Below are 21,517 nucleotides of genomic sequence, written 5' to 3' on the forward strand. Positions count from 1 at the left end.
TGGGTGTGGTGGAGCACACCTTTAATCCCAGCACTCAGGAGACAGGGACAGGGGAAACTATGAGTTCTAGACCAGCCTGATCTACATAGTAAGTTTCAGGACAAATAGAGCTACATAGTGAAACCCTGAGAAAGAGAGGGAGACAGAGACAGAGACACAGAGAGAGACAGAGAAACATAGCAAGCAAGTTCTTGAAAGGCTTGGAGGTACAAGCCTATAATTTCAGCTACTTGGGAGGCTAAAACAAGAAGAATCCAAGTTCAAGGCCAGCCTGGTCCCATCTCAAAAAATAAAACATAGATGAAAGGTGTAAATGAAGAATAGAGTATTGCGTGACAGACTCTGAAAATCCCTCATGGAAGCCCTTGCCCTCCCTGGGGAGTGGAGGGGGGATGGAATAGGGGTAAGGGGTTGGGAGGATTGGGGGAGGAAGAGGGGAGGAAGAGGGAACTGAGAGTGACATGTGTAAAAAGTTAAATAAAAAAATATAAAAAAAGAATAGAGTACTTGCCTAGCATTCATTGAGCCCCAGTGCCAAAAGTCTCATCTAGCACATAAATCATAATTACTATTTTATCATTTTGTAGATAGGTTTCACTATGTTGCCCAAGCTGGTCCCAAACTCCTAGACTCAAGAAATTCTCCTACCTCAGTCTCCCCCGTAGCTGGAACTATAGCTGTACATCACTGTAGCAGATCCATTTATTGGTATTAAAATTCATTAACTAGGGCTGGGGATGTAGTTCAGCTGGTAGAGTGCTTACCTTGCACACATGAAATACTAGAACCACATAAACTGGGTGGGCTGGAACATGTCCACAATCCCAGCATTCAGGAGGTGGAAGCAAGAGAATCAAGAATCCAAGGCCATCCTCTCCTACATAAAAAAAATGTCATGCAAATCTATAGTCCTGGCACTCTGCGTGCTCCTGATCTCAAGTCATTAAGGCGAATATGTTCAAAGATATGTTAACAGCTTACCTTACCTCTTCTCTCCAGTTAGAACAAGTCACGGAATTAGATCTCAAGGAAATTAGAAAGCAAACAGCAAATGTCATAGAAATCAAGAAGCACCTGCCATCATCTGGCTAGGGAGCAGAGGTCATTACTGACTTCCACTAGAAATAGCTGGACTATTCTACTAAGCAAGCAATACTGACACCACAAAAGCATGCTGCCAGACCAGTGTCCTTAAATATCATTTATTGGCACCTTATTTTTTTATTTCAGCAATTTATTGTGATTTCATTAGTCTGCTCTTTTATTTACTTTTTTGGGGGGGGGGGTTTCGAGACAGGGTTTCTCTGTATTGTTTTGGAGGCTGTCGGTCCAGCCTGGCCTCGAACTCACAGAGATCCGCCTGCCTCTGCCTCCCGAGTGCTGGGATTAAAGGCGTGCGCCACCAACACCCAGCCTAGTCTGCTCTTTTAATAGCCAACAGATTAGAATTACTTATTCAGGAGCTAGGAAGATGGCTCACTGGTAATCCCAGCACTGGAGAGGCAGAGGCAGATGGATCTCTAAGTCGGAGGCCAGCCTGATCTACAAAGTAAGTTCCAGGACAGTCAGGACTACACAGAGAAACCTTGTCTGGGAGTGGGGAATTATTTTCTGTAAAGATTGTGAACCTGAGTTTTAATTTTTAGAATCCGCATAAAAGTACATGTCTGCAATCCCAGGAGATGAGAAGGCAGGAAAATTCTCCAGAGCATGGCAAGGCCCAGTCCCAAACAAGATGGAAGATGAGGACAACACCCAAAGCTGTCCTTTCATATGTGTGTTTATATATGGATTCATACATCTCTCCTCTCTCCCTCCTCCCTCTCCCCCCTCTCTGTCTCTGTCTCTGTCTCTGTCTCTGTCTCTGTCTCTGTCTCTCTCTCTCTCTCTCTCTCTCTCTCTCTCACACACACACACACACACACACACACACGAGATTTTTTTTAATGTGGCATGGCAGAGAAAACACTGGCAGTTAAGAGCACACACTGCTCTGCAGAGGACTAGAGTTCAGGTCCCAACACCTATGTCAAGTGGCTCTCAACCACCTATAACTCGTTTCACCAGACCGAACTCCCTCTTCTGGCTTTTCTGGGTACCTGCACACACATGCACATAGCTAACACAAACATATATTCATAAATAAAATAAATCTTTTAAAAAGAAAGAAATTGGGGGACTGTTGGCTTTTCCAAAGGACCCAGCACTCACATGGTGGCTCCTAACTGCCTGTAGTTCCAGTTCCAGAGGGTTCACTGTCCTTTTCTAGAATTCACAGGCGCTAGGCACTAATGAGGTACACAGACATACATGCAAGGAAAATACCCATTCACATAAAAGAAAAATAAAGGAGAAGAAATCAGGACATATAGTGCAATGTAATTTTATGCACAAGATGAAAAGGAAATATATAAAAAGGGTTAGATTAACTTTTATTTTTCTCTTATGGATATATTTTCCATTTTTTATTTCTTTCTTTACTTCATCTTTATTTTAGCTTTTGTGGACAAGGTCTCATGTATGTCAGATTAGTCTTGAACTAGATATGTAGTCAAAGGTGATCCTTCAGCATTCACCTCCCAAATTCCAAGATTACAAGTATGAGGTACCACTACTGGTTCTGTTTTTGTTATTTCTTTCTTGTTTTGTAGTTTGGGGCTGGGTTTTTAATTAGTTTTAGGTTTGGGGGAGGTTGGGTTTTTTAATTTTTGTTTTTGTTTTGAGACAGGGTCTCACCATATAGTCTTAGCTAGATGGACTAGAACTTGCTATGTAGACCAGCCTGACCTAGAACTGGCAGAGACATACCTGCCTCTGCTTCTGCCTCCAAAGTGCTGGAATTAAAGGCATGAATTATGATGCCCAGCCATATTTCTGTACTTTGAGACTAGACTATTTTTGTTTTCTTTGAAAAAGTCTCAAACCCAGCCTCCCAAATTCTCAGGTTACAAGTGTGCCATCATGCCCAGTTTATACTGGTGTGTGTGTGTGTGTGCGTGTGCGTATGTTCACGTGAGTGCATGAATGTGTACATGTGCACGAGTGTGTATGCAAAGACAGAGGTCAACCTCAGGTGTCATTCCTTGGGCAGAGCTTATCAGCTGCCATCACCTTAGTTGCTTCCTCCTTTGTTTGTAATTGTCTTTATTTTGTGTGTAGGGGCATTTTTCCTGCGTGTGTGTCTGTGCACCACTGGCATCCCTGGTTCCTGCAGATGCCAGAAGAGGTTAGAACCTCTGGACTAGAGGTATAGGTAGTTGCCATGTGGGTGCTGTGGATCAAACTCAGGTCCTCTGGAAGAGTAGCCAGTGTTCTTAACTACAGAGTCATCTCTCTTTTTTTTTTTTTTTTTTTTTTTTTTTTTTTGGTTTTTCGAGATAGGGTTTCTCTGTATTGTCTTGGAAGCTGTCCTGGAACTCGCTTTGTAGACCAGGCTGGCCTCGAACTCACAGAGATCCACCTGCCTCTGCCTCCTGAGTGCTGGGAGGCGTGCGCCACCAACGCCCCAGCCAAGTCCCCATCACTTTCTTTTATGAGACAAAGTTTCTCACTGTCCTGGAGCTCACTGGCAACCAAAGGTAACTGGCCCCTCAGTCACTAAGTGCAGCTTTTTACATAGATCTGAGGATTAAACTTGGGTCCCTGTGTTTACTGAGTGCACTATCTCCCTATCCCGTCTGGTACTATTTTTATGAGAAAAAGTTCTCTCTATATAATCTAACCCCATAAGAAATTCAGAGTTTTTCCAGGTATGGTGTCACATGCCTTTAATCCCAGCACTTGGGAGGCAGAAGCAGGCAGATCTCTTACATTCAAGGCCAGCCTGGTCTACAGTGTGGATTCAGGACAGCCAGGTCTACACAGAGAACTCCTGTCTTGAAAAACAAAAGGCAAGCAACCAAAAACAACAAGAAAAAAATTAGAAGAAACTTAAATACATGGAGATATATATATATATATATGTATATATATATATATATATATGCCACTATCCAAAATTCTGGATTTTCCATCATATCATCCTGGGGGGTACTGGGGGAGTTAAACCATTTGTGTTATTATACCAAAGTCAGTCTATAAAACACCTGTCATAATCATGTATATATTCTAAGCAAACAGAAACCATAGCTACAGTGAGTCTTAGTCACATAAAACTATCTTCCTCTAAAGTTTAAAGTCTAAGTACTTTTTTTGTTTATTTTGTTTTGTTGAGACAGGGTTTCTCTATGTAAGGAACTCACTCAGTAGACCAGGCTAGCCTTGGAGATCCACCTGCCTCTGCCTCATGAGTGCTGGGATTAGAGGCGTGCACCACCATGCCCATCGAGTATAACACTTGTTTTTTTTTTTTTTTGGTTTTTTTTTTTTTTTTTGGTTTTTCAAGACAGGGTCTCTCTGTGTAACAGCTCTGGTTGTCCTGGGACTCACTTTGTAGACAAGGCTAGCCACGAACTCAAGAGATCCACCTCCCTCTGCATCCCTAGTGCTGGAACTAAACACTTTTATAAATCAGTGTTTCATACTCCAAAGTACTACCCTGTGTTCTCCTGAGTGTTTTTGTTCTATTGGCTTTTAGAAACAGGCTGACCTCAAACTCACTATGTAGCAAAGAATGACTTTGAACCTGATTCTTCTGTCTCCATCTTCCCCCAAATTCTGAGGCTGGGTCTATGGGCACGAACTACCAAGCCTGGAGATAATCTGCTTTGATTTGTGTGTATGTGATGTAGGGGGCAGATAATCAAACCCAGGGATTCAATAAATCCAGTACTTTTAGGTTACAAGCTTCTATCCTTTCTCCTTTCCCTTCATCTCTCTCTCTCTCTCTCTCTCTCTCTCTCTCTCTCTCTCTCTCTCTCTCTCTCTCTCTCTGTATATGTATATGGGTGTACATACGCAAGAGTATGTAGAAGTCATAGGACAACCCCAGTGTCATTCCTCAAGTTCCATCCTACTTTCCCTATTTTTGTTTTCTGAGACAAAGTTTCTCACTGTCCTGAACTGGCTAGATCGGCTGGGTAGTGAGCATGGGGGACCTGCCTGATGCCCTCTCCACAGTACTGGAATTAGTATATACCTCCCTGATGATTTTTTTGTTCCCTAGGGGTTCTGGGGATAGAACTCAGATCCTCCTGTGCTGTAGATAAACCTTTTGTACACTTTGAAGATGTGGTACTCTCTTTGGTTTGATAAAGAGCCAACTGTCCGATAGCTAGGCAGGAAAAGGTTAGGCAGGAGAGCCAGACTTGGAGAACACCAACAAGAAGGGCAGAATTGCCAGCCAGACACAGAGGGAGGAGCAGGACATGCACAACATGAGGTAACAAGCCATGAGCCACATGGCAGCGCGCATGATTTAATAGATGAAGTTAATTTAAGTTGTAAGAGCAAGTTAGTAACACGCCTAAGCTATCACTCAAGCATTTATAATTAATAATAAATCTGTGTGGTTTTTTGGGGGAAGCCAGCTGGCAGGACAAAATATTCTGCCTACAAATGGCGCCCAATGGCCAGGGCCACATACATCCACATAAAGCCTGATTTTAAAAGTTAAAAAAAAAAAAGGATTCAGAACACACAGTCAAATGTAGCTTCCTGACGAGCACCTTCTCTTGGGTGGGCTGGGTGCTCTTTTAAGAGGCCCTGCACTCCGCACTTGCTTGGGTTATGAGCAGCAGGCAGCACATTACTCACTAGCATGAGACTAGGTAGACACACCTACAGCAGCATGGAACCAAAAGTTCCAGAACTGGGGTGGCAAATGTGGCTCCCTACGGTACATCCACCATGAGATTAGGCTCTCAGGGAACTGAGCAGGGAGGAGCCAGCTGCCAGCACACCATGAGCTAGCTTCATGGGGGTTTAATTAAATTTTTCTCATACAGACAAAAAAAAAGGTTAAAGATACACAGTAAAGATATCCAGACAAAAGAAACCTCTAAGCAGGTGTGGTTAAAAATGTACATAGGCTTGACAAGGAAAAGAGAAGGGGTATAGACAATTATAGAAAAAAATAACAGTTTAAGCATAATAAAGTAAAATCTTAAAAAAGTAAAACAATAAAGAATATGCCACATAGAGATGGGAAATACACAGGGAATCTGGATCCCGTATGTTATTGTGTTGTCTTTATTTTTTTTTTCCTTTTTGGTTTTTCAAGACAGGGTTTCTCTGTATTATTTTGTAGACTGTCCTGTAACTCACTCTGGTAGACCAGGCTGGTCTGGAACTCACAGAGATCCGCCTGCCTCTGCCTCCCGAGTGCTGGGATTAAAGGCGTGCACCACCAACACCCGGCTTTTCTCTCATTCTTCTGCCCCAAGTGGCTAGCATAACACATGTCGGGGCAAAAATATGAATGAATGAAACTCTTTGTATTTTTTTAAGATTTATTTATGTATTATGTACACATTGTTTTGCCTACATGTATGCCTGAAGGCCAGAAGAGGGCACCAGATCTCATTACAGAGGGTTGTGAGCCACATGTGGTTGCTGGGAATTGAACTCAGTACCTTTGGAAGAGCAGGCAGTGCTCTTAACCACTGAGCCATCTCTCCAACCCCCCACTTTTCATAAGTTCTCTAACTCATGTTATTAACAACCAATAATCTTCCATCAGTTTTCAATTCTTATTCCCACCTCATTGTGACTTTGCCCTTTGTTTTCTTAAGGCACTGAGGATCAATCTCCCCTGCCTTGAACATGCTAAGCAAGCCTTCTACCAGTGGACTAAGTCCTCAGTTCTTGACTTTTTCCTGTAGAGTTCTTCCCTTCAGGCTCCAAGCACTAAAATTTCTTTTTTTTTTTTTTTTTTTTTTTTTTTTTTTGGTTTTTACGAGACAGGGTTTCTCTGTATTGTTTCGGAGGCTATCGGTCCAGCCCAGCCTCGAACTCACAGAGATCCGCCTGCCTCTGCCTCCCGAGTGCTGGGATTAAAGGCGTGCGCCACCACCGCCTGGCACCAATCTACTTTTTTAAATATTCAATCACTATCATTCATCTCTACCCTTTGATCACTTCTTTTAGAATTCCCTGTCTTAAAGGTTGTTACCTGATGGTATTTTGGTTTCCTGTTTTTCCCCTTTGTACTAATCCCCCCCCTTTCTTAGGACTCAGTTCAAATTATATACAAGTATTTCTCTTCCCAGGTTCTAAATGCCAGCCACTTCCTGGTTGCTAAGCACATCTTCCTCACTCACTGCCCTCTAGCCTCTTTCTTCTCAGTATCATTTGAAAGGCAATATCATATACATCAAAAACAGCTGCAAGAGAAAATAACCCAACACAATTCATGAGCCTATGTGCCTTGATCACAATACCAAGAAAGTGCTTAATCAGCAGCACAGAAACAGAGACCCTCATGTTTCTTTTTCCTTTGATCTATGAACCTCTCCTATATATCCAGTAGACAGCTGCTGTTCCAGTTAGATTTTCTGTTGCTGTGATAATCCACTCTGACCAAAAGCAACTTAGGGAGAAAGGAGTTTATTTCATCTTAAGCTTTCAGGTCACAGTACATCTTTAAGAAAAGTCAGGGAAAAACTTACTTAGTAGCTTGCTCTCCAGTGTATGCTCAGCTAACTCTCCTGTACAGCCCAGAAGCCCTGCCAATGGCTAGTCCACAGTGGACTTGGTCTTCCTACATTAATTGACAATCAAAAAATACAATGCACTAGTGCTGAAGAGATAGTTCAGTGGTTAGGAACACTGGCTGCTCTTCCACAGGACCTGGGTTCAAGTCCCAGCACTTACATGGCAGCTCACAACTGTTTGTAACTCCAGTTCCAGGGGATTCAACACCCTCACACAGATATATATGCAGACAAAACATCAATGCTTGTAAAATAAAAATAAATAAACCATTAAAAAATGTAGCATATGGCCAGGCGTTGGTGGCGCACACCTTTAATGCCAGCACTTGGGCAGCCTGGTCTACAGAGAAAGTGCCAGGATAGGCTCCAAAGCTACACAGAGAAACCCTGTCTCGAAAAACAAAAATAAAAAAATGTAGCACAGACTTGCACACAGCCTAATTTGATCAAGGCAATCCCTCCCTCAATTGTGACTCCCTCGGATAAACCTGGGCTATGTCAAGTTGACAGCTAAAGCTAACTAAGAGAGTTGCTTTTAGAGACTTGAGAATATTGCATTGTCACTAAATAATAAATTAAAGGTTGTTATAAAGTTAAACATAAATTTTAACATGATGCTAGGGATGTAGCTCAATTGCTACAGTACTTATCTACTATACATGTGGCTGAGTGACTGTTCAATCCCAAATGCTACAGAAACAGCAAGGTGGCCGGCACATGCCTATAACAGCACTCAGGAGGTTAAGGCAGAACAGAAATTCAAGGTCATCCTTAGCTGTACAGTGAGGGCTAACCTGTGATACACGAGATACTGTCTCAAGGGGGTAAAATGTACCTAGTGACTACAGTTTTACTCCACTTCCCAGGCATCACAAAGCTGGCTAAGTAGCCTTCTTCATACAGCTAGATCTAGACAGTGTGAGAAGTTACATCTAGACAGACAGTGTGAGAAGCGACATCTAGACAGTGTGAGCATCTACATCTAGACAGTGTGAGCATCTACATCTAGACAGTGTGAGCATCTACATCTAGACAGTGTGAGCATCTACATCTAGACAGTGTGAGCATCTACATCTAGACAGTGTGAGCATCTACATCTAGACAGTGTGAGCATCTACATCTAGACAGTGTGAGCATCTACATCTAGACAGTGTGAGCATCTACATCTAGACAGTGTGAGCATCTACATCTAGACAGTGTGAGCATCTACATATAGACAGTGTGAGAAGCTACATCTAGACAGTGTGAGAAGCTACATCTAGACATTTTTGTTGTTGCTGCTGGTTTTGAGACATCGTGTCTCTGTGTAACAGCCCTAGCTGTCCTGGAACTCGCTCTGTAGACCAGGCTGGCCTAGAACTCACAGAGATCCACCTGCCTCTGCCTCCCAAATGCTGGGATTAAAAAGTGTGCACCACTGCTTGGATAAAGGAAAAATTTTTTTAAAGCTCAGGAATAAAAAAAGTAAATTTTACAAAGCTAGGTGTGGTGCCTCACATCTGTAATCTTAGTACTTAAGAAGCTAAGGCAGAAGGATTAAATCAAATTTGAGTTACAGGAGAGCTTAGGACACACAGTGATACCATTTTTAAAGGGCACAAGGGAGGGGGGCAAGGGCTCCTGGAAATCTGGAAATATGGCACAGTAGTAGAGATTTTTTTTTTTTTTTTTTGCTTTTTCTGAGACAAGGTTTCTTTGTGTAGCCCTGGCTGTCATGGAACTCACTCTATAGACCCGGCTGGCCTTAAACTCAGAGATCCTCCTGCCTCTGCCTCCCAAGTGCTGGGATTAAAGAAAGGTCAGTGCAACACCACCACTTGGTCAGTGGAAGAGCTCTTACATAACATGTGCAAGGCATGATCTCCAGCATCACAATAAATAAATTTAAAATGCTATAGTAAGGGGGGGTTGCTGGAGAGGTGGATCAGTGGTTAAGAACACTGACTGCTCATCCGGAGGACCAGAGTTCAAATCCCAGCACCCACGTTGCAGTTTAAAACTGTAACTCTGTCCCAGCACTCTGGAGGCAGAGGCAGGTGGATCTTTGTGAGTTCGAGGCCGGGCTGGACCGACAGCCTTCAAAACAATACAGAGAAACCCTGTATCACAAAAACAAAAAAAAAAACAAAAACAAAAAAAAAAAACTGTAACTCTGATCCCAGGGGATGTGACACATAAAATAAAAATATTGTTTTTTTAAAAAGTAAGCCAGGGGGCCTGGAGAGATGGCTCAGCATTTTAGAGTGCTTGCTCTTGCAAAGGACTGGAATCACCAGTAACTCCAGCTCCAAGGTATCTGACACCCTCTTCTGGTCTCCATTGGCAACTGTATGCACTTGCACCAACAAGTCAAATAAATATATAAAAATAATAGACTTTTTAAAAAAGCCAGTCTTTACAGTAAAGTGTTCAGTTGGAACTTCCAACTCACCCCTGCATGATCCAGAAAGCCCCATTCCTACCCCCCCTCCCTACCCACTCAGAGAGTCTCTGAACCAAAAAACCCAGGTTCAATTCTTTCTTTTTTTTTTTTTTTTTTTTTTTTTTTGGGTTTTTCGAGACAGGGTTTCTCTGTGGCTTTGGAGGCTCTCCTGGAACTAGCTCTTGTAGACCAGGCTGGCCTCGAACTCACAGAGATCCGCCTGCCTCTGCCTCCCAAGTGCTGGGATTAAAGGCGTGTGCCACCAACGCCCGGCTCGGTCCAAATTCTTAGTAGCTGTCACAGCTTCCTCCCCTGAAGTTGCCAGCCACCCAAGTCCCCTCATAAAGCACTCAGCTTTTGACCATACTTAGCACAAACACAGCTTATGGTGGAAACCCCTTGCCTACAACCTGTAAAGTCTCCCTGCTTTTGTTTGTGAGCAGCTTCTCCAGTCTTTTTTCTCTAGGTCTGGAGAACTCGTGTGAATAAACCTGTTATACTGTTTCAACTAGGCTTGATCTGGCTTACTGCACTAGCAGAGAAACCTATGGGAGCACAGAAAACCTATTATAAAGTACTTGTCATATATGTATAGGGACTTAAATTTGATCTCCACGGTACCCACATAAAAAAGCCAGGCATGATGGCATATGTCTCAGTGCTGGGGAGGCAGTGACAGAATTCCTGGGGCCAGCCAGGCAAGCCTAATAAGTGAACCCCAAGTACAATCAACTCAGAAAATAAGTTGGACATCCCTCCTGATAAATGCCACCAGGAGAATCACCCTTAGTCTCCAAACGCATGCACACATACTCACATTCATATACATGTACACATATACACACACACAAACACTAAATTAATTTTTAAAAAATGTTATGTCAAGGTTGTGCATGGTGGTACATGCCTTTAATCTCGGCACTTGGAAGGTAGAGGCAGGAGGATCTCTGTGAGTTCAAGTCCAGCCTAGTCTACTAAGCCAGGGCTATACAGTAAGACCCTGTCTTAAAAACTACATAAATAGCAGCTAGAGAAATTGCTCAATGGTTAAGAGCACTGGCTCTTCCAGAGAATCTAAATTCAATTGCCACCAGCCACATGGTGGCTCCCAACCGTCTGTAACTATAGCCCCATAAGATGAGATGCCCTCTTCCAGTGTGCAGATATACATGCAGACACCCATATAAATTAAATAATAAATCTAAAACAAGAGGCAGGAATGGAGCATGCCTGTAATTGCAGCACTGGGGAGGAGAAGGAGGGAGAAAGATCAGTAGTTCAAAGCCATTCTCAGCTACACATAAGTTCAAGGCCAGCCTAGACTGGGGAGACTACGTGGGAGGTAGGAGATAGGAGACGGGAGTGACAGATCTCCAGCTTTTCTATAGTAGTTCAAACCTCACCAGGAAACATTATACCGCCAGACCTGGAGTAACAGTTATAATCTAGATACTCAAGAACTGAGGCAGGAGAATGAGGAGTTCAAGGTCCATCTGGGCTACACAGTAAGATCTTATTTCAAATAAATGTAATCCCAACTATGTAGGAAGCTGAGGCAGGAGGATCATAAGTTTAAGGACAACCTGTACAATTAATAATTGCAAGACCCAGCCTCTGGTAGGGTAAACAATCTTGATGATCCTCACTGGGTAACAACAACAAAACCATTGGAGTAGAAAGAAGACTCTAGGGATTATTACCTAGAGTGGGAGAAAAACAAGAGAGCATAATGGGGGCTCCATATGATGAAAAAACATGAAACCCATTATTCTGTATAATCAATATATGCTAATGAAAACATTTCTTAAAAACTAAAGCTAAGAGTCAACAAAATGACAAAGCAAGTAAAGTGCTCCATGAAAATCTGAGAATCTGAGCTCCAGCTCAGGCTCCCCTGGAAGGAGAGAGTCAACTCTTGAGAGCTGTCCTCTGACCTCCATACATGTGCTGTGGCACAAGCATGTACACACTCATACACATAGGATACAGTTTCTAAGTTTAGAAAGGGTTGAGGTATAAATCATGTAGCTACCATGAGTGAGGCCCTGTGCAATGTGCAGTACAGGTGTTAAAAAAACAAAAACAGACAAACAAAAAGAAAACGCGGGCATGCTGGTGCTCAACTGTAATTCCAGCACTCCTGAGACGGATGCAGACAACTGAAAGTCCTGGGCCATACAGGGCACCACAGTGAGAGTGGGAAGAAACTTTACAGTCAAGCTAAATGACTCCTGTTTTAACTACCTTCAGTCGCTTGCCCACTTCATCCAACCCACAGTCAGCAAGCTAAGACGTCCATCAGAAAACCATGGCGTTTCCACACACTGAGTGCGGCGCAGCAGAGAGCACTGCTGTTACAAGTGGAAGCATCTGGCAAACACCTCCCAGGAGGGTTACGCATGTGTATAATCTTAGCACTCTAGATGCCAGCCTGGAAAATAAAGCCAAACCCTGTCTCAAAAAACAAAGAGTTAGAAAAAGAGGGCTGGAGATGTAGCCCAGTGACAGAGCACTCACCTAGCAAGTGTGAGGACCTGAGTTCAATCCTCAGCACAGAAAAAACAAGACAACCTTTTAAAAAACAATAATTTCCCTAGCACAGGAAAATTTACATTGCTTTACTTATCCTAACTCAGATTTAATAGTCCTTAGTCTTTGAATTTATAGAGACATTGTCATCTTTTTTAATGTTTATTTTACGTCTACTTTATCATTGTTACGTGTGTGTCCGGAGGTAAGAGGACAACTTTGGGACTCAGTTCTCTTTGTACCGCAGGTTCCCGGAATCAAATTCAGAGCCATGGCCATTAACAAACACTTTGCCTTCTGAGCCACTTCAGAGACCCCCGATTTGTTTTGAGATAAAATCTTGCTGTGTAGTGTAGGCAGTCCTTGGCCTTCCTGCCTTTATCTACTGTCACTCAGTCCCACACTCAGCTAGGGACGTATTTTTAAAGCCCAGGTAGAATCTGTGGCCTCTTACCTAACATTATTTCTATCATAAAGCAAGCACAGAGATGGTACTCAACAAATATTTACAAATGATACACAGCCCAAACTTTAAACAAACATACAGCAAAGTAAGTTTGAAACACACAGCATAAGTAAGCAGGATTTAAGAATTCAGCTAAAGCATGATTCTTTAGGTTTGGAAGGCATTTTATACATATCTTTAGCATATCTGCCTGAAGAGCCCAAATCTTAGAAAAATCATACTTCTATAAGCAAAGAAATTAGCCAAAGTGGTGACACACACCTAGAATCCCAAATTTGGAAATTGGAGGCAAGAAGATCAGAACTTTGGGACTAGCCTTAAGAACATGAGACTATCACAAAACAAGCAAACAAATCTAAGAAATTAGAGAATGTACTGCTTACAGAGAGTTTATGACATGAGCCCTATTAGAGGAAGTTGGTCCTTTCCTCCTTCGCTGCTGCCTGGTGCCTGGAAAGTACAAGGCACAACCAACTTCCTGGTGCCTTCGTAAAGTAAAAGGAATCCAGTAAACACTCTGCTTGTAAAGACAGGAATTACCAGAATTCTAATGTGACAGAAACATACAAGAAATTAGAAGAAGCAGATGACAATACTGTCAAGGAAAAATAAGAGAAAGTTTTATCCATCTATCCTTATAACTGGAAACATTAAAATCATTCCTACTTGCCAGAGTGGCTATAAGCCAAAATTTATCTTCAGGGCCTCCCTAGGTAGAATAGGCACATATTGACTATGAATGTCCTATAAATCTCTGAGCCATCAAAGTTAACTACAAGTTTCCAATCAGTACCCTTTAGGTTAATTGGATGACTAATTAGTGACAATAAATCATAAGCTATCTAAGGGCAAGCTGCAACATAAACCAACTATGTTCACTTATCATTTCTAAAAACACTGTTTTAAAAATGGAAATAACACATGTGCAATGGGGAAAACTGTGGTACAAGGAGAACTCCAGGCTTGGGCACACAGGTAGGACTGAGCTGCAACCAAGCCCCCCCAAAAATGGGGGGTCCGAAACAGGGTTTCTCTGTGTAGCCCTACCTGTCCCAGAACTAGTTCTATAGACCAGGCTGGCCTTGAACTCACAGAGATCCCCCTGCCTCTGCCTCCCTAGTGCTGGATTTAAAAGGCATGCACCACCACCGCCCAGCTCCAAGCGCAATTTTTTAAAAGCACTTAACTTATTAATCTATTTTGTGTGTTTGAGACAGAAATAACACAGACACATCAGTGTACATGTTACCGGTTTTTAAATTCTGTATTTTTTTTTCTTTTTAAGAAACAGAACCTGGAATTTGGTTCCCAGCATTACATAGAGGCTCACAGCCACCTATAACTTCAGTTCCAGGGGTCTGATGCTCTCTCCTTGTCTCCTTGGGCTCCTGAACACACATGATGCACACAAACTCATGTAGGCACAGATACATACATATCAAAATAAATAATTTTTAAAACAGAAAAGAACAGGTAAATAACAAGTCAAACTTAGAAGAATAGAATATTTTTAATTTTATTAAATTTATGTATTTGTTTTCATGTAGGAGGTATACATGCCACAGGCCAGAGTTCAAGTTGTAGGAGTCTGTTCTCACCTTCCACAAGCTTGGAGGCATGTGCTTTAACCTACCATATGGGTGCTGGGAATTGAACTCAAGTCCTCTGGAAGAGCAGTCAGTACTCTTAACTGATGAACAATCTCTCTAGCTCCATGAAATTAACTTTTAAAAAATGAGAAATAGCCGGGTGGTGGTGGTGCAAGCCTTTAATCCCAGCACTCGGGAGGCAGAGGCAGGCGGATTCCTGTGAGTTCAAGGCCAGGCTGGACCGACAGCCTCCAAAATAATACAGAGAAACCTTGTCTCATAAAACAAAAAAAAAAAAATGAGAAATAGGCTGGACAGTGTAATAGATGATAATATATTGGTAATTATCAAATTTTGAGACTATGCAGAAAAGTGTAAAAAGGAAAAGAATCATTATCTTTGTGTGTGTTTTGAGAACTGAACCCGAGGCCACTGCTTGTTAAGCAGGTTTTGTACCACTAAGCTATACCTGAAACTTTGTTTTTATTATAAGATCATTGATATGCCTGGTAAAATATTCAAACAGCTGAATGTGAGGAGAAAGAAAAATGTTTCCATTCATATTCTTTTTGTTTTGTTTTGTTTTGTTTTGTTTTCAAGACAGGGTTTCTCTGTGTAGCTTTTGAGCCTGTCCTAGAACTAGCCCTTGTAGTCCAGGCTGGTCTCAAACTCACAGAGATCTGCCTGCCTCTGCCTCCCGAGTGCTGGGATTAAAGGTGTGGGTCACCAACATCTGGCCAATATTTCTCATTTTTATTTTTTCTTTGAGTCAGGGTTTCTCTGTGTACTCTGGCTGTCCTGGAACTCACTCTCTAGACCAAGCCTGCCTCTAACCCTGAGATCCACCTGCCTTTGTCTCTGAAGTGCTGGGATTAAAGTCATGTGCTACTAACAACCCAAAACTATTTTCTTCTTCTTCTTTTTGAAACAAGTTCTCACATAGACCAGGTTGACCTTTAATTACTGATCCTCCTATGTCCACCCCCTAAATGCTAGGACTATAGATGTGTGCCATCACACCCAAAGCTAAACTACTTTTCAACAATGAAAGGTGGTCACTTATGGAACAAATTGGGGTCAAGTTCCAGAGTTCAATTATTTGAATTACAAAGAAATATAAAAGGCCCAATTCTCAAAATCCTTAATATTAAAGTGAGTCGTGCATACCAAGAGTATGAAAGCTAAAAAGTCCTTACTTAGTTGACTGTGGCTGGCTGCTCTTATATTTAACTTATAGTTTATATCAAAACATATTAAAGAAATACATAGTTTGGTTTTTTGAGACAGGGTCTCTCAACATATCCCAGAGTCCTAGAACTCACTATGTAGACCAAGCTGGCCTTGAACTCACAGAAATCTGCCTGACTGCCTGGAATTAAGGGCATGTACCACCAAGACCAACCAGTATGTTTTTTTTTTTTATATTTTAGCAAATTTTTAAAGAAAATCAAAGTGAAATCCATAACATAATGCATAACACAATATTTTTTTTTGAGACAGTGTTTCTCTGGGTAACCCTGGCTGTCCTGGAACTCACTTTGTAGAACAGCCTGACCTTGAATTCAGAGATCTGCCTGACTCTGCCTCCCCAGTGCTGGGATTAAACAAGTGCACCACTACCACCTGGCAACATAATGGTTTCTTAAAAAATAAACAAACAAACAAAAAAAACCTGGGGCTGGAGAGATGGCTCAGAGGTTAAGAGCACTGGCTGTGCTTCAGAGGTCTTGAGTTCAATTCCCAGGAACCACATGGTGGCTCACGACCATCTGTAATGACACCTGGTGCCCTCTTCTGGCCTGCAGGGATACATGCAGACAGAATACTGTATACATAATAAATTAATATTTTTTTTAAAAATTCAAAACTGCTGGGCAGTGGTAATGCATGCCATTTAATCCCAGCACTGGGGAGGCAGACACAAGCAGATCTCTGTGAGTTTGAAGCCAGCCTGGTCTACTGAGCAAGTTCCAGGATAGGTTCCAAAGCTACAGAGAAGCTGGGCATTGTTGGTGCACGCCTTTAGTCCCAGCACTCAAGAGGCAGAGGCAAACAGATCTCTGTGAGAGCCTGGTCTACAGAGCAAGTTTCAGGTCAGCCTCCAAAACAAAAAAGAGAAACCTTGTCTCGAAAAAACCAAAATAAAAAAAAAGCTACAGAGAAACTCTGTCTCAACCTCCCCTTCCCCGCAATAAATAAACAAATAAATATTTATAAACCAAAACACTAACCTTCTACCCAAAGGATGACATCCCTTTTAGAACATCCCTCTAACTCCTTCACTCACTACTTAAATGTAAAATAGTTCTCAAGAGTAGTCTATTACATTTCTTAAGAAAAACCTTAACTGTCAACATTCTTTGTTTTGGGTCTGTGTTCATTTTTATGTTGTTAGGGATTAAATACAGGGACTGGACCTGTGAGGCAGCTCTACCACTCAGCTGTAACCCCAGCCCTTAACATAAAGGTCTTCTTTATATTAAAGCAAAATTAAATTTCCCTTAATTTTATTAGTTATTTAGTTATTTGTTTATATTTGGTCTTTTGACAAAGACTCACAGAACCTAGGCTGGTCATAAACTCCTGATCTCTTTCTGTCTCTACTTCTCAAGTGCTAAGATTACAGGAATAAACCAGCACCTGACAAAATTCTATAATTCAAACCACTAACCCATTTATCTTGGTTCTATCCTTTTATTGACAACAATCTAGAAAAATTAGAACTATTTTCATCTGTGACTATAACCCTTTCCGTCTTAAATCTACTCAGAATTAAACTTCCATGTTAGCCGGGCGGTGGTGGCGCACACCTTTAATCCCAGCACTCGGGAGGCAGAGGCAGGCGGATCTCTGTGAGTTCCAGGCCGGGCTGGACCGACAGCCTCCAAAACAATACAGAGAAACCCTGTCTTGTAAAAACCAAAAAAATAAAATAAAATAAACTTCCATGTTATCCAAACAGGTTCTACACTTATTAGTCAAGCAATCTCCTCTTCAGTAATAACAGTAATTCCCTCAACCTAGTTTTGTGCCCCTTACAAGGAACTATTCCAGCTCAAGTCAATCCAGTTTGATCTGACCACTGTTGTCTCCTCTGTCCAGGTCACCTTAAGTGTTACAATACAAGACCAATGCCAGTGTACATGATTCACTGCCAAATTAATGCCACTGTGCAGACCACAAGTTCTCTAATGTTTAAGGAGAAAAGGGTCACTGAGGACTGAGGAAGTTTTCAACAACAGAGGTAGACCTTAAACTGTGAAGGGAAGGATATATTTTAGATAAATGGAAGATTTAAGTCTGTTACAGGGTACAAGCACAGAGCAAAGCAGATGCAGGGATGGACAAAGTTAGAGCTAAAGAGTGAAGTACTGGTGAAAGTGTCATCAATCAAGAGATGCTGTGGCAGTTAAGAACACACACTGTAGCTCTTGTAGGAGACCTGAGGGGAATAAGGCATGACTGTAGGACTAGACCATGGAAATAAATTTTTGAAGATGATTGGGGATGCATAAATCAATTTGGCCAGCGCTTAAGAGGTAGAGGCTAGAAGACCAGGAATTCAAGGGTATGTGAAACCGTCTCAAATAAATATATAAAGTCAAGGACAAAAACAATAAAAACAAACAAAAAAAGACAGAATTTACCAAATTTATATATCACATTAACTACTGTTTGAATTTGAATTTAACTACTTTTTTTTTGTGAGACAGGGTTTCTCTGTGTAGCCCTGGCTGTCCTGAATCTTTATAGACCAGGGTGGCCTCAAACTCAGAGATCCAGTTGTCTCAGCCTCCCAATTAAAGACATGTGCCACCACCACGCCAGATTAAAAAGTTTCTAATCCAATTCCACTCCAAGATGAATTGAAATTGAGTTGTTAAAAAGTATCACTAGATAGTCTGAATTCACACAATAAATAACTTTCCTCCTCTCAGTGAGGGGTGGTGGCTGCAGCATATATCTACAATCCCAGCACATATTTGTGGAGTTGTTTTAGTTTTGTTTGCTTATTTTGAGACAAGGTCTCACTATGTAGCCATGACTGACAGGGAGTACATTATGTAGACCAGGCTAACCTGAAACTCAGAGACCTGCCTGCCTCTGCCTCCCAAATTCTGAAATTAAATGTGTGTATGACCAGGTATAGCAAATCCCAGTACTTAGAAGACTAAGACAGGAGGATCACCACCAATCACCAAAAGTTCAAAACCAACCTGGGTTACATAATGAGTTAAGGGGTATTATGGGTTATAAAGGGAAACATCATCTCAAAAAAAAAAAAAAAAGCAAGAAAACAAAATGTAACCCAAAGAATGTTATTGTATAAGATTTAGTGTTTGCCAGGTGTAATAGTTCACACCAGCAACCCAGAACTCAGAAGGCCGAGGCCAGCCTCTACCCTGCCCACTCTCCCCAAAAGAAGAAAAGAGGAGCTAAGGGTCTACAACAGTGGTTAAGAGCATGCTGAATGTACCAGGGGCACTGAGCTCGAACCCCATAAACAAGCAAGATGCAAACCATGCATGGTAGCATACACCTGTAGCCCCAGATGATTAAGGCTGGGGAAAGGGCAGGAGGGGGGGGGCAGGCAGACAGACTGACAGACGACAGTGACAGACTAAACAGCAGAATTTCCAGGCAATGAAAGCTGATTGATATTAAAGCAAATAAGAACAGCAGCAGCTTTTCTATTTAAGTTCAGATAAATAATTTCTGATTTAAAAATGCTCCTACCTAAACGAGTCTTTCATTAGGTCTAGCTCCGTATGGTGTGGCAGCAGAGAATTAACAAACTGCCCAAGAGGCATTTCCAAACCCAACCTCTCCCAAACCCTGCTACTTGGCAGAAGGGATCTAAAGGAATACATAGACTTCCAGCTGCTGAGGGAAAATGCCTCCCTAAAACCAAAGCAAAATTCTCATTAATGAAAAATCAACCACTAAAGAAGAAAAACTGTATCTCTCATAATCCCCGGAAATAACCAAATCCTATTTGGGGTTAGTGCAGATTTACTGAGACAGTGGAAGAGAACAACCCAGAGCGGTTCCATTTGCCAGCAGCTGGGGAAACACTGTAATCAGAGAGATCACAACAACACTGCTTCTAATCTGTGCAGCCAAGAGAAACATGAACTCTAGCTATCCAGTACAGAGGGACAGGAAAAGGCTCTGGGAAGGCCGCGGGAGATAAACGTGCTCTCACAACCAGACCACTTTATCGTACCATTTTGTTCAACACATAGGATTGGCTTCAAGATCAAAATCAATCAGCCAAACAAGCCCTACTTTTTCTGACCAGATATTCTCTACAATCACGGCTCTTGCATTCATTCAAAATTTCTACGGCGTTTGGCTCTTGGGAGACTACAAAAACCAGCCACAAATAGTCTCTACTCGCATAGAGCTAAGTCCAGGGCACCGTACCTCATACGACTAAAACTCCAAAGCTCTAGTTTTATAAAAAGCCTGTAACCCCAGGAGGTGAGGCGGTTAGATCACGACTTCCAAACCAGTCTGAGCTACGCAGTAAGTTCAAAAGCAGCCTGGGCTTCATAACAAGACTGTTACCAACAAAAATCATACACAAACACACATCCCTCCCGAATGCATCAAGTAAAATAAACCGGATCTCCACGTTCTGCTCCCAAAGGAGAGAGGCCAGCCTATCCTTCAAAATGTTATGTGAGAATGATTTTAACCTAGACACCGGCTGAGGTTCAGGGAAGGAGCTAGGGAGGAGACAGACAAATACAAATGCAAATCAAGAAAGAAAAAAAAAACACTAAAGGGTTGTGACAGCTGTACCACTAACACGGTCCGAGTAAGAAAAAGAAGCGGCTTCCAAGCCGGCTGCTTTCACGGTTCCTGGAGAGGAATGAGATCGCGGGCTGCAGACAGGCGCCGACCATAGGCGGTCCCCTCATGAATGTACTCTCATCAGCCCTTTCCTGCTTGCCGCACCCGGCAGGCCAGGCACCCACACTGCCGCAATAAAGAGGTGACAATCCACTGCAGGAGGGGGTCAAAGGGGATGGAGGGGAGACACTCGTCGAATGTTTACAAGTGACTATGAGCATATTCGCCCCCCTCCACCCGGGCAACGCACGAGGAGTGAAGTTCGGGGGAGGCGGCGCCGGGACGCTACTGGAAGCGTGTGGGGCAGGCGTGCGAGACTCGGGTCCCGCCGGCCGCGCACTCACCACGCACGCAGAGCAGCGACATGGCCGAGGCGCGGACCAGCCTCCGCCGCACCTCAGCCGCTCGCCGCGCCGGGCCGCTCCCTCTTTTCTCTCAGCAGGTGCCGCGCCGCCTCGGGCTAGCCGCCTCGCGGGTCCCGCCGCTACTCATGGTCCCGGTCGCCGGCCGCGTTCCCCGCTCCCTCGGAGCCGCCCGGGTTCTCAGGGCAGGAGTGAGCAGAGACAAGAGCGGAGGCTCAGCCGGCAAACTGGGGACTGGGCGCGGCCCCGAGGCGCCATAGCTGCGAAGCGCGAGCGACCAGAGATCCCTCCCGTCACTCCGGCTGGGATCCGTGCGAGAGCCGGGGCGAAACCAATCCCCGGGGCCACGCCCCCGGCCAATCCGCTCGCGCCCAGTCTGCAGACCCCGCCCCTCGGGAGCACGTAGACAACGAGGTCCCCTTCGTTTTCCTAATAAGCGAGATTGACAGCAGCAGCTCCGCCCACTGAAAGGGCTTTATGGCAAGGATGGGCGGAACTAACCCTCACCTGTGAACGGCGGGAATTGAAACCTCTTGCTCCTCTCACGTGTGGGTTTTTCCACACAAAAAGCAGGTTCTTTTAACTGAAGACTTTGCAATGGATTTCCTTAATGAGACTAGGCTTTACAACTGAAGATGTACTTGTCATAGTAATTACACAAGTTGCTTTGGGGCTGTGGAGGAAAAATTCCAGCTCTT

The 21,517-nt window shown here is 43.0% G+C and overlaps 1 protein-coding gene across 13 annotated transcripts in view; it reads right to left on the reverse strand.

Annotated features, from left to right (window-relative positions):
* The window catches only part of Unc13b (unc-13 homolog B), a 219,848-nt gene that overhangs the window by 185,770 nt on the left and 12,561 nt on the right, over window positions 1-21,517 (reverse strand). For 10 of the 13 annotated variants that reach the window (XM_040739468.1, XM_013119610.3, XM_013119609.3 and 7 more), the window contains exon 1: window positions 20,802-21,135. The exons of 1 other annotated variant lie outside the window; for it this stretch is intronic. In XM_040739468.1, coding sequence (XP_040595402.1) covers window positions 20,802-20,823 — 22 coding nt within the window. In that variant the 5' untranslated portion in view covers window positions 20,824-21,135. Of the gene's footprint in view, window positions 1-20,801; window positions 21,148-21,517 lie in introns of those variants that run through there. 2 more of the 13 variants (XM_021232224.2, XM_040739427.1) reach the window with 1 other exon arrangement.

This window comes from Mesocricetus auratus, unplaced genomic scaffold (genome assembly GCF_017639785.1).
Source record: "Mesocricetus auratus isolate SY011 unplaced genomic scaffold, BCM_Maur_2.0 Super-Scaffold_6730, whole genome shotgun sequence".
NCBI classification, from domain to species: Eukaryota; Metazoa; Chordata; class Mammalia; order Rodentia; family Cricetidae; genus Mesocricetus; species Mesocricetus auratus.